This window comes from Anthonomus grandis, chromosome 15, assembly GCF_022605725.1.
Source record: "Anthonomus grandis grandis chromosome 15, icAntGran1.3, whole genome shotgun sequence".
Lineage (NCBI taxonomy): Eukaryota > Metazoa > Arthropoda > Insecta > Coleoptera > Curculionidae > Anthonomus > Anthonomus grandis.
In genome coordinates, this window is record NC_065560.1 from 18862568 (window position 1) to 18877062 (window position 14495).

At 30.6% G+C, this 14495-nt stretch overlaps 1 protein-coding gene and 1 long non-coding RNA gene across 2 annotated transcripts in view; both read left to right on the forward strand.

Annotated features, from left to right (window-relative positions):
* LOC126745054 (kelch domain-containing protein 10 homolog) overlaps positions 1-14495 on the forward strand; it is a 44800-nt gene that overhangs the window by 5464 nt on the left and 24841 nt on the right. The window contains exon 2 of the mRNA XM_050452733.1: positions 14229-14440. Coding sequence (XP_050308690.1) covers positions 14229-14440 — 212 coding nt within the window. The remainder of the gene's footprint in view (positions 1-14228; positions 14441-14495) is intronic.
* Positions 9401-13313, forward strand: LOC126745055 (uncharacterized). Its single transcript, XR_007663419.1, has 3 exons — positions 9401-11007; positions 11075-11173; positions 11294-13313. It is a non-coding gene; the product is annotated as an uncharacterized LOC126745055 (long non-coding RNA).

The window sequence follows — 14495 nt, forward strand, 5'->3', positions numbered from 1 at the left end:
TCTTATTTGTTTGGGCTCTGCAGTAATGTGATGGCATTGTTGGAAAAGATTTTATATGATTTCGGATTTCACCTTTTATTTTGTCGGTTACCTTTTTACCACCCTTTTTATGCTTTCCGCGCATGTCTGGCATCAGAATTCCGCTCCCATCTTAGTGCTCAGATAAAATGACTTGCATACTCTGGTTCTTTCCCCTTCGATCTCAAAATGGTATGCATAATTTTTGGACTGGTTGCTATTAGGGGTGTGCATTCTATACTTAGGGAGTTATTGGGTCCAGACATTGTAAAAAATAATCTCTCTGGTGATGAATATCTCCAATTTTCCAAAACTTTTTATGGATTGCCTTACATTGTTCTTGACTTATCCAATATCTGCATTTCAATCTGCATTTATCCGCGCAAGGTAATCCGACTTCTCGACTTTTAACTAGTTTATTCTTTACATTAACATATTCTAACCCCTCGCTTCTTCTTTTTTTGGTGATGGATCTTTTCCATGTTTCTGGGTATCTTAAAAAACTTTCCTAGTTCGTTTCTTCGAAGAATCTTCATTATCTCTATTTACTTCACTTTCACCTCTTACTTCCTCACCGTTTTCAGATGAATACTCACTGGACCCACAAGTTTCGTTTTCAGGATCATAATTGGAACCTTGATCTGAATCATTAGAGATAAAATGATCATCGTCAATATCAGGTGTCACCTCTTCTTCTTGTGTGTTTGAAAAATTCTTGTTGGTTCTCTATAAAAGATAATAATATAGTGTTTCGTAAGAAACTTACTGTTTTTCTGCAATAAGTCAAACACTAAAACACACATTTAAAATGGTTTACAAACCTGTTCAAAAGAATCTTCAATGGGAATCTCAACAAAATTTTGCAATGCATTTTTTTCAATCATAATAATATTATTATCAGCACTAAGTTCTATATTATCCATTTTCTGAACATCCAAGTTTAATAATGTACAGTTATGGTCATATAAATAGCACACTTTTCTAAATTGCGATAAAAAATATTAAATACCATTCTCTATTTTTTTTATAATATATTTAGCTTAGATGTTCTACAAAGAGTTGTATTTAATTAAAATTAAAAGAGTATTTTAAATATATAAGAAACATAACAAAAAAACTAAAGAAATGCTGGCCATTTAAATAGCACACTTAAAAAATATTTACTTTTACCAAAACCAATTTAATATTTTGTTGGGTATCCTTTATTTTTTATAACTTCACTTAATCGCTTGGGTATTGACTCCACCAATTTTGCACACACGCTTGCCGGAATACTGTTCCAAGCCTCTTGGAAGTTTTGCCATAGTTCATCCAGATTTGAGGGATTTAATACCTTAATTTTGGTTTTAACGTGATCCCACAAATTTTCCAGAGGGTTCAGGTCTGGGCTTTGTGGCGGCCATTCCAAAACATCTACCACATTTTTAGTAAACCATCGTTTTATTGATTTTGCAGAATGTTTTGGATCATTATCGTGCATGAACTTACATGTAATTGGCATAAAATGCTCCATGTATGGTTCCATAACATTCTGCAAAATCTCCCTATACTTGTATTGGTCCATTATTCCCTCTATACGATGAATAGGTCCAACACCATGCCATGACATTGCTCCCCATATCATAATTGATCCTCCTCCATGCTTAACAGTTTTAATTGTGTACCTAGGGTTTAAGGCACGATTGGGAGGACGTCTAACATAGCATTTTCCATCATTTCCAAATCTATTAATCTTGGTTTCATCGCTCCATAATATGGTTTTCCAAAAATTAATGTCCTTATTTATATGTTGTTTAGCAAATGCCAATCTTTTTTTAATATTTCTTTTTGAAACAAGTGGTTTTTTACACTTTTTGGCTACACAACCTTTGAGATCTTTTTCACATAATCTTCTTCTTATTGTTCTTGCAGAAATATTGACGCCATATTGGTCTGCTATTTCACGTTTTATTTGGGCGGAACTTAAAAATGGATTACCCTTGCTTATTCTAATAATAATTTTATCCATGTTATACGTGGTTTTTCGAGGCCTTGTTAATCTTTTCTTGTTTATTGTGCTTTGAGTGGTCTCATAGAGAGCCAGAGCATTATAAACCATTTTCCTAGAGCAATTTAAATTTTTTGCTATAGCAGAAATAGAAAAGCCTTGATTTTTCTTTTCTATAATAAGAGCTCTCCTCTCTGGTCCACAATGTTTCTTGGGTAGAAACCCACTAAAAACAAAACTACTCTTGACAATATTCAAAAATTTAAAAGTTAAAATAATACTTACTAATTAACACTCGATATATTTAATAAGAATGAAAGGTGTGCTATTTATGTGTCCAGCCTTAAAACGTTAATATTGGAATGAAATTCTGTATGTGCATATATTTTTAAAATAAATATAAAGTCTTGCATATTAGGAGGAGATTAACTGCTTAAATATTTTCTTATCAGTCAGGAATTTGTTTTTTGTAAGTAATATATGAAAAGGCTAAGTGTGCTATTTATGTGACCACAACTGTATGTAGTGGTTCCTACAAATAAATAATAATTTATTATTACCACAAAATTTTAACTAAAGCAATATTAGTTACTACCTCTATTATAACATTTTACTCCAAAGAACAATTTTGGCCCTCACAATATTTATTAATTATCAATAGTTCACCGTTAGACTGCAACTCTGCCTAAAACAATAAGAAATAATATAAATAACATTTTAATTCTATTTCATTGTACATGTAAAAGAATATACCTGTAAATCATTGTCATCCAATATTGTTTTCACATATTCATGCCCATCAGGCCCAGGATCCATCTGACTTACTTCTTCAATAATAATATTATTTGGATGGTTATTGCTCGAAAAATCCACATTCGTAGGTGATAATATTATAATATTATTTTGAATATCAAAGGCATCGTTATTGGTATTTATATTTGTTAACATGTTTGGTTCACTCGCTTTTGGTGCTAACTAAAATTTAAAAAAAAAACATATTTGACTTCTATCACATTAATTTTATTTTCCAGTAGAAAGCTAAGATAAAGTAAAAAACTAAATAAAGCTGTGGAGTTGTTTGTCCCTTAAAAAATAACACTTATCACTTTATATAAAGAAAAATCACAAAAAATGCGTTTAAAAATACTATTATTAAAAATTGTTGTCAATGTGACAGACCTGACTGAAAAATTATGAGTACATAACCTCAAGAAGAAAACGCAAAAAAGCCAATTTCATAGAGAAACAACTCGAAATATTGCTATGTGTTACTAACGCCCTAAAAAAAGATGCTGTCACATTATGCACGTATTAAAAAAGGAAGAAGCTATATCGTCTGGTGTATACGATATACCCAAGCGTGTCGTCGACAAATCGTTAAAAACTAGGCAATCCGCAAGACACTCACGACTGAAAATTTTATTTAGAATCAGTCATATCGAGTAATCGTGTCGAATCGTGATTTTAGAATCCCAGCCCAGAACGTCCACCTTGATTCTTCAGCCCCAATTTAAGCGCTTACAACAGGAATAAAATAACAGCCGGTGACCTAAAACTAGATACGATAGACCCGAATTGAACGGAAAAAGGCGAATGAATCACTTTTTCCGATGAATAAAATTGAAAAAAAAAACTTGTTTACGCTGTCGATTTTGACGTTGATAATAATCTTATAAATCAGACAAAAATAAAAATAGCTCTCATAAATAAAATATACCTCTTTTTAGTCATAACTAGATATTATATTTTCTATTAATTATATTAAATAAGATCTTGTATAATTATCATTATTTATCCATTTATTTATCTCTATTTTTAATTTAAAGTATTCAGTGGTCTTAATATTAATTGGGAGATCATTAAATATTTTTGGTCCCACACAATAAATATGGTTCTGACAGAGAGCATGTTTGGGATGTTGCAGAGTTACCTTTTGTACTATGGCATTTCTTGTGCTTTTAAAATGGCTCAACTTTTCTTTATAGTAATTGGATTTCATCATAAATCAAACTACCGCATTTATGTATAATTGGTTAATATTTACTACTAACTACTTTCGATCTTATCTAACTACGTTTTGCTTTTAAAAAGCATTATTTTAATTATCGACGCCGTCTTGCGCTGTCTCCTGGCTTAAGTTCTTGGCTAATAAGGACTCTGCATGGTCGATACCTATTTTTTTTTTTAAACTTTCTGAATCTGCATCCTAGGTATATTCAGTTCCAAAGAAAATTGGCGAAAAGGAACCGCGAGGATTTTCCACAACCTTTAACAAAATGTCTTACTTATAATATTATTGTAAAACGTGGCTTTAAAATATTAAGGCTGCTCTCTACATGGAAAAAAGCTAAACTGAATTGAAGATGAGTCATATTATTTTAAGAATATCATCTTCCCATTCCGCAAGTATAAGTAGTTAATTGTATTGCAGCTATCCATATACATGAAATTTAAGTATTTTTGTTCTTATTCTAAGCTTTAAAACCTTATAATTAAACATAGCTTTCCTTTTAATAATATAGATTAATTATTATTTACATGAGAAGTGTTCTTTTCTTGAATCAAGAATACCTATTAGGTTATAAGAGCCGAATATACTTCCTTTAGGAAAAAAATCTATTTTATTTCAGATTTGCATATATTTATATTAAGTATAGTGTTTAGTATCAAGCATAGTTTTATTCTTGATACTACATTAATTATTATTGACATGAGAGCTATCATTTCTTGAATTAAGAACAACTATTGATTGTAAGGAATGAATATTCTTTGTGAAAGAAAGATTATATTTTAATAGAGCTCTTATATCAATATGATTTGCATTTAATCTTATATCAAGATGATTTGCATTGATCTTACACATTACAATAATGTAATACGTTTTTCTTAGAAAAAGTATAGATTATATTTAAACTATTACAGTGCTTTTCTTTGATTTATCCCCTTCTCTCTTATTTTTTTTGAACGAATTTAATTAGAAAATTGAAAATTTTAATGCGTTTCATAAGTGCTACATTTTAGTCTGAAATAAATTTAAAAAATCTAGTATTTTACGTTGAGTAAAAGAAAACCCAAAAAATATAGCTTTAAAATTATGTAAAGTGGGCCCATTAAAAAAAATTTATTTGTCAATGTTGTCCTAAAACGTAGCATTTATTTAAAAAATACTCAATTGTACGTTTGAGTTTCCTAATCAGGGAGAAAGAATACCTACGTGTTAAAGAAAAGCATCTTCTGCACCTACCTATAAAATCAGTTTTGAATTTTCTGTTCTTTTAGATGTTATAGTTCCTTTGATAAGTTAATATCAGTTATATTTTAGATAGATTTTTAACTACACTTCTTCCTTTTAGGATTATAAAATAAAAATGCAACAAATACTTTTTTCCTATAAAATAAAGGTCACAAATGCCAACTTAACACATAAAACAAAACAAACTTTTTCTTTACATAAATAAGCTTGATGAAAAATACTTTTTTAAAGGTAAATAAATCAATAGAAGAAACTTCAAAAACAGATGCAAAATACGGGGATATAGCCGAAGTCAATTACTTACTCGTACTTAATCTCAGGAACTTTTCTGAAACTATAATTGTTTCCCCAATTAAACACATTAACACGGCACAAGACAAGTCTGTTTTGATATTTTATTAGCAAAACTGGAAATCCATAAAAAAATGTGTTAACGTTGTGCGAAATTATCTCACATGGTATATATTTTCAGTTCTCATTTAAAAATACATTTTAACGCAAAACATCAACCAAGCAAAAACCCGCATCAAAACTGCCGCCTTTCTTAGAATCTCTTTCCGGTCGCCGCCATGCCGCATTATAATAGTAAGAATTGCTCATTATAGTAAGAATTCGGTAATGTTATTATTTCCTGGCGCACCAATCAGCATTAAGTACGTCACCTGCTCCAGTAGCGAAGGTGCGACGTAATGGAGAAAAATTCGGCATTCAATAAAAAGTTTCTCAAGAGTCAAGGGTCATCTCACGTCTTAGCTGCTGAAGTAAATATCGATCTCTCTCTCTCTCTCTCGCTCTCTCACTCTCTCGACATAGATTATATCTCTACTCTCAATATAAAATCATAGTTTTTAATTTGTAAATCAATTAGAACAGATGAATGTTAATTCATTAGCTATATGTAAGCTAAAAGAGTTGTGTTTGCCTGTGTGCAATTGGACCCTCAAAAAGTTCAGCTGCCACCTAACATAGAGCTAGCAGACTCTCAATATTATAAAACTTCAAATATAGATTTATTGCTTGGCGCTGATATATTTTTCGAGTTGATTACTCCTGGTATCCTCCATTTAGGTGAAGGTTTGCCAACCCTTTTTAACACTTACCTGGGATACGTAATAGGCGGAAAAAATGTAAATTCTCATGTTAGCGCCTCACATAAAGTATCCTGTTGCTCTCAAGTAATATCACTCTCGGATTCTCACTCTAAGATTGAAAATTTGTTAGAAAAATTTTGGGCGATAGAGGAAGTCGAAAATCAAAGAAATTTGTCTTCCCTAGACATTCGCGCTGAAAAGGTATTTAAAGCTACAACTAAAAGACTCGAAAATGGTAAATTTCAAATAGATTGGCCCTTTATAGAACCATTGGCGTACCTTAAGCTTGGTGACTCTTTTAAACAAGCGAGTAAAAGATTTTTCTCTTTGGAAGAAAGATTTTGTCATGATAAAAAACTGTTTTCAGAATATAAAATTTTTATAGATGAATATTTAGACAATGGTTATGCTAAGAATATTCCCCTTACTTTAACTAATCCTCAGGGAGAAGTAAAATATTTTTTGCCTCACCACTGTGTCATTCGAGAAGACAGCAAGTCCACAAAAATTAGGGTTGTTTGGGACGCAAGTATGAAAACATCTACAAGATATTCTCTTAATGATATTGTCTTAAAGGGATTCTCGGTACAACCAGAATTGTTTGACATTTTACTCAGATTTCGCACCTATAAATTTGTGTTGGTTAGCGATATACAACAAATGTTTTTGCAGATTGAGGTTAACCCAAAGTTAAGATTTTTACAAAACATCCTCTGGAGAGATAACCCCTCTGAGAATTTGCAATGCCTTGAGCTCTCCACGGTATTTTTTGGAAACAAAGCTTCTCCATTTATCGCTACAAGGTGCTTGGACGAATTGATTTCACAAAGAAAAAATGCATACCCTCTCGCTGCGCAAGCGCTCACACAACAATGTTATATGGATGATTGTCTTGCCGGAGCCGATTCAGAATCCGAATTATATGAACTAAAAACCCAACTAATTTTTCTCCTGCAGGAAGCAGGCTTTAATTTGCATAAATGGTGCTCGAATATAGAATCAATTTTACAAACAAACTCAACTGTAGATGATTATAATCAATCCGAGAATGTCTGTATTAAAGATGAAAATGTATCCAATAAGGTACTTGGGCTTAGCTGGAGTGACGATTTCTCAATATCTTATCCCTAAATAAAAATCTCAAAAAATTATACAAAACGAAAGGTTTTGTCCATTATTGCCTCTATGTTCGACCCTCTGGGGCTAATTTCCCCAGTAATAATTATAGCAAAGCTCATAATGCAAAAAATTTGGACTGAAAAAATAAATTGGGACGAGCCTTTAAATGATATTTTACTCGCGGAGTGGCTTAAATATTTAAAATACTTGCCTGATCTTAAAAATCTACGTATTGCCCGTTGCTTATTTTCTAGTGAGTCACTTACAGGAAAAAACCATGTTTTGAGGATTGAACTTCATGGTTATTGTGATAGCAGCGCTAAGGCTTACGGGTGCTGTCTATACTTAAGAACTATTTATGAAAAGAACCCCGTTGTTTGTAATTTAATTTGTTCTAAAACACGTGTTGCCCCTATAAAAAAGTCTCACTCTATAGCCCGTTTAGAACTATGTGGATGTTTGCTCTTATCAAAAATACCGACTAAAAGAACCCTAGATATTTTTCAAGGAAGACTAAAAATAGACTTAGAAAAGCGCCAACCCAAAAGTGCTACATGGCAATTTTTGTTTGTCTAAGTACAAAAGCTGTCCATATAGAATTAGTAAGCAGCTTATCTATCGAAGCATTTATTTTGTGTCTTCGCAGGTTTATTAGCAGACGGGGCTCTCCGGAAATTGTTTATAGTGACAATGCTACCAATTTTGTGGGAACAAAAAATCACTTACACGATCTCTATACTTTTTTTAGAAGTAAACAAAAGATTCGGGATATCGAGGAATTTCTATCCACTAAATTAATACAATGATTATATCTCTACTCTCAATATAAAATCATAGTTTTTAATTTGTAAATCAATTAGAACAGATGTATGTTAATTCATTAGCTATATGTAAGCTAAAAAAGTTGTGTTTGCCTGTGTGCAATTTGAATAGAGTTGTCAAGTGATGATAAAAGACATTTAAGCATTATTGGAGGAAGTAGTCAGATTGTTTGCTGGTTTATGCAAATAAATTTTTAGTACAGAGGAAGTTTGTGGTTTAATTGTTTCAACGCGCTAAACAAAATCAGTGCCTAAAAGACAGAAAACAGAAGGTTTTCTCCCTCCCAAAAAATGATGGGTAATAATTAAAATTCCCCCTTCAGACGTCTAATAATATATATGAGTTATTAAAATCCAGCTTGTATGCTTTATAATGTAAATTAATAGAACCAGTGTTCATTAGTACACAGATTAAATTAAACCTTTTAAAATTCTTTTTTTCCATCAAAATATGTTTAATTAATGCTCATCAGATTTAACATTCAGACAGATTTTGTTGTTTACAAAGGCCTAGATATATAAAACACTAAACTCACATTGAGAAGACAATATAAACCATACGCGGATTTTTTTATTCAAATTTAGTTTAAACTCAACCGATAGTAAAGTTTTTAGTTTTATTATTGACGTTTTTTTTCAATTTTGACGTTTTCCTGTCAATATATAATATGTTATGTAAATAAAACTCTTCTAAAAATTTATTTCATATAATTTAATTTAAGTCCTTAAAATATTATTTAAATTTGATACCTTGTATATTGAAAGGAAAACATCAAATTGAAAGAAATACATTGAGAAAGTGTTATATTTTCACACAGAAATATTTTCTCTCAAAATTAACAAATTCACGATTAAAGGTCTTAGAGCATTGACTTTGTTAATTTGTAAAACGTTTATTAACTTTTTTCATAAAATATTGCCTGGAATCTCCCTCTGAAATATTTTCATATTCATTATATTTTCATCATTCTAGAACATGCTGTATTTTTAAGTAAGTGGTTAAAATTTAACTTACTATTTCATTATGTAGACATAGATGTGTCTGCCTATGATGTCTACTAATTTATTCCTCATATATTCATTCAGCACTGTTTTCAGCATCATCCGATATGGTGTTTAAAATCTAAAATGTTAATTTATTATGTGGTTTATCCTAAAATAATTTAATATTAAATTTAATTAACTATACCATAGGAATGTTTTCTAGATCTAAAACTTGTATGTTTTGATCCCCAGTAGATTGGCTTCTTTTATTGTACAGGGTGGCCAAATAAGAATGCGAGGTACTGTATCTGGGAAACTATTCATCGTAGAAGCTTGCGATAAAAAAATTTGTTAGGTTAATTCAGCAAAATTTACAGAAACATCAGTTTTCTAGATTCAAGATTGCAGTTGCGCCCCCTAGCGGCCATTTTAGAAACTTGAAAATATTTTCCAGGTCATTCTCTTGACCATTTTAGTAATAAATTTTTTTATCGCAAGCTTCTACGATGAATAGTTTCCCAGATACAGTACCTCGCATTCTTATTTGGCCACCCTGTACAGCTCCAAATGTTGACAAAAGTTAATTCTAGTGCCTATACAGGTAATAAATTCTTTTATCATATCAGTTGAGTTTTTGATATTTAGCAAATCAATTTTGTTTTCTGAAAATAGGCAATAAATAATTTATTTACATTCAATGCAAAAGAAGGACATTGGCGCTGGATATAGACACGACTATTTTAATACGGTATTAAAGTCCAGTTCAGAGATCTATTAGAATCTTTGATTCGCCGCGAATAGTCCGTGTGCGGGTGTTGCTTGTATTGTCACATGGCATGCATGTTTAAATCGCAAAATTTTATGTGGAAAGAGTCATAAAGTAATATTATAAGCGATATTTAATCAATCCATTAAATAAAAAAATGTTTTAAACATATTTTTTTAAATTTATACATTGGGTTCGAAAAATTTGACTTCAGACGCCCACGTACTATTTTGTTAGACGTCTGACCTCAGTTCCAGCAAACTTTACAGAATAGAATACAAGTTGGGTTTCTCCGGTCGGCCGTCAAAATCCACCCCGCAGTTCGCCGTCTGCCCGGTGCATCAGGTCTGGTGCACATTTATTTATCGATGTATACCGAGCGCGCCAAGCTCATTTCAGTTTTTCTCACGTTTCGGTGGAGTTAAAAGAAATAGTTGTGGATTTTATTGATTGTGTGGAGAATAAAATGTCTAATCGAAATATTTGTTTAGTGGATGGTTGTGAAAGTCGAATAACAGATCAGATATCGTTTTTTAGGTGCCCTAAAGATCAAGGAAGGTATGTACCAAATATAGATTCTATTAAAAAAGTTTTAATTATGAAAATGGAGTTTTAATTATCTTTGTATTACTTTAACTCAACCTTGTATTTAATCCTTTACAAGGGATTAATATTAGTAAATGAATATTGCAAATATAATAATTATTTATTTAACCACCCAACTAACTAAAAAATAATAAAAAATTATAATATTTGCAGTCTTACATGAAACAAAAATTTTAGGTGTCAAGTTTGGAAAAATGCCCTAGGATTTATAGGATCCCATAGATACGCAGATAATACTCCAACGTAATGTTATAACTAACTAATTTGTAGTTTGCATTTTAATGATGACAGTTTTACAAATTCCTCGAAAACCTGAATTCATTTGTATGCTATCCCATCGATTGGAGTACCTACCCAAAAAGGTATGTTTTTTTATAAATTCAAACCTAATCAAATTATTTTTATTAATGTTAAATTTAAATAATATAGGACATATTGTAGACAATGCACATTTTCCTAAAGCCGTTGATGCCATTGTTCAGACAGAACCCTTCGAAGTAAATGAGGCAAAGCAGCCGCTACTAAAAGGTAAGATATTTATTTAAATCAAAATACCTATAATATACTAATACTTAACTAAATTAGTTAAGTTTTTCGTATAAATTGAATACATAATATTGAATATATAATCTAAATTAGCAAAATTAGTTGCAGGAACCCAAACGTCACTAAAGCTTTCAGCAAATACGCCAAGAAAAGTTTTACTTAAGGACACAGTAAAAACAGTAAAAAAAAACTATTACTACCCACACTTGCAAAAGAAGCCTTGAAACAGAAATTACCATGGCTGAAATGGCATTGAAATTTTTGGAATCAAATTTTTCTAAAGAAAAACATCTGTTAAATAAACTCAAATTTTATTGCTGAATAAGGACTCAAAAGGACGCAGGTATACCAATGAATTTATTTTGCTCTAAGTGTGTTTTTTCTGAGTCCAAAAGCTTACAAAAATATTCCACAGTTATCCTCGATGATCAAAATCTACATTAAACCGTTTTACGCAACAATGGGTAAATAATCCCGGTTTTAACGAGTTTGTTTTTAAAGTAATTGAATGTAGAGTAAAATTGTTGCAGGAAAAAGAAAGAGACTGTATTTTATACATGGACGAAATATCTTTAAAATCTCACCTTTTTCTTATGATATTTTTAAAGAAAAAATTGTAGGATTTGGTTCAGGGTCATATAAAGTTGCAGGAAGTGCATTAACAATAATGGCAAAGGGAATTGCTAGCAGTTGGAAACAAAAAACCCATTGCCTATTTTTTTTATAATACATCTGCACCTGTTAATCATTTAAAAGATATTTTATTTGAAACTGTCCGAAGGATACGCAAAACCGGTTTAAATATTTTTGGGGTTGTATCAGATCAGGGTACTAATTTTCAAAAACTAGCTATAAGTTCTTTAAAAGTGACAATAGATAATCCCATATTCTTTGTTGACGATGAAAATTTAAAACTAGTTTATTTATTTGATGTTACCCACTTACTCAAGTCGACAAGAAATAATTTTTTTCAACACATTCTTTATTTAAATGAAGGAGAAACAAGTAAAAAATATTTAGATGAAGTATGATGTATAATGATGTATAATATTGACAAAAAGAAGCAGTTTAAAATGGCCCATAAATTAACAAACGACCACATTTATTCTAATAAATTTCAAAAAATGAAAGTAAAGTTAGCTTCGCAAGTATTTAGCCGCTCTGTAGCGGTAGCTATACATACTTATATTGAATTTAACGCCTTGCCAAAAGAAGCAACTATAATAGCCAATTTTATATTTAAAATGAATAATCTATTTGATTTATTAAACTCCAACAACTTACAAGATTTTTAAGCTTTCATGGGAACTGAAAAACAAAAAACGTTATTGCAAGATATGGAATACCTTTTTAAAAACTTAAAAGTAAGAAGTTTTGAAGGAAAAAATACGACAAATAGGGCAAAATTTATTTCTGGGTGGCGGCTTACAATAAGATCAATTTTAATTCTTGGGGAAATATTACAAAAAAAAGGTTATAGATATTTATTTATACGTAATCTCAATCAAAATTGCCTCGAGTACTTCTTTGGTGAAATTAGAAATTGTTGTGGAAATTCAAAGAATTCTACTCCTATTCAATTCTGTCGATCCTTTAAAAAGGTTTTTACGTTAGGATATTTAGTTAATGTCGAAACAGCTAATTGTATAGATGATAGCGCTAAGGCCCTATTAAATTTTAATCCCGATTTTATCAAGAGTTGCAATAATATATACAATTATTCTCCCACTAAATATCTTTCTCTTCGAGTGTTGACCAATTATGTAAACTTAAAAAGCGCGGAAGGAAATGCTTTAGTATATGTAGCGGGATATTTATTTAAATAATGTCTCTGACGTCCCTCTTGTGAAATATGCAATAATTTTGCAACTCAAATGTCCAGTTTAATAAAGAGTTATTTTATTGTATATTAAAATCATATGAAAATAATACCTTATTTGGTGGTCTAACCATACCTCCAAAAGACATTATTGAGTACATAATAAAATTAGAATGTATTTTTATCGCTAAATTTAAGAAATTATCAGCGCAAGAACCAATTGGCTATAATCTTAAAAAAACTATTTTCTAACATTACCTTTAAGCATCCCTGTAATGAATTTCCCATTGACTATAAGTTTATCCATAAGGGTCCGTATTTATTATACATTAAAATTTATAAATGCCGATATTAAGAAAGAAAAATCTAAAAAAAAAATATTTGTAAAGTAAGATAAAGATGTTTATGTAAGCAAGCTTAACATATTAAAACATTTGTAAGTACTCATAGTATTTATGTATCATACTAAATAATTATTTTATATAAGTTGATGTGTTTCGTATTTAGGTTAAAAAATATGTTTAGAATAAAGTTGTTATACAACAAAATGGTCAACCTCTCCGTCCATTTATAATGTAACTACTTATTTTAATAAAACTTTAACCAGTCTTTGTAATTATTATCTTTGTTTCATTTACAATAATAACCTATATACCTAGTTTTATATCCTACAATCGCAAATATGTACATGACCAGGTACAAACGGGTAACAAATTGATGCAAATAGGTACTCGTGTATTGGTATTAGGAGCCTATGGAATTTCCAGCGTTCCCCTACACCCAGGTAAACACTATCAATGGCCAAGTTTTGGCTTTTATTACCCCGGTCTCCACACTCGCTTTATAGCTCACACCTGCAGATGCCTTTGTAATAATATTTGTATTTTTTATTTTGCACTGTGAATATGACTTTTCTTCAGTTAGAGAACTTTATGTATGTATATTTGCTTTGTATTGAGGAAATAAACGATATTATTATTATTATTTATTATTTATGAATTAATATAGAAAAAAAGTACACAAATAGCATGTTTCTTGCCGTTAGTTTTTGTTCTCCGATTTAAAATAAGGCATATAATAACAGTTTAGACTTAGTTACAATTTGCATTTATAATAAGAAAATTTGTGTGTGTCTCAATATCCCCTATACCATATTTTATTTTCATTAAATGTTATTCTATTAAAATAGCTTATTTATTAATTTTATGTAATTTGTAGGTTTATGGGGGAACTGGGTCACCATTCGGCACAAGATGCAGCAACCAGTTATATATTTGTAATATAAAGGATGATTCCATTCCAATGGAGGAAGTGAGGACTAGTGGTCAGTTACCACTACCCCAATATGGCCAAGCTGTTGTATACCATAATGATTACTTGTTTACCATAGGTGGAACCACGGGGTTTGATTATACGTGTGATATTCATAGGTATGCATAAATAGTTTCACGGTAGGTCAGGTGTTCAATAATATATTTGATATTT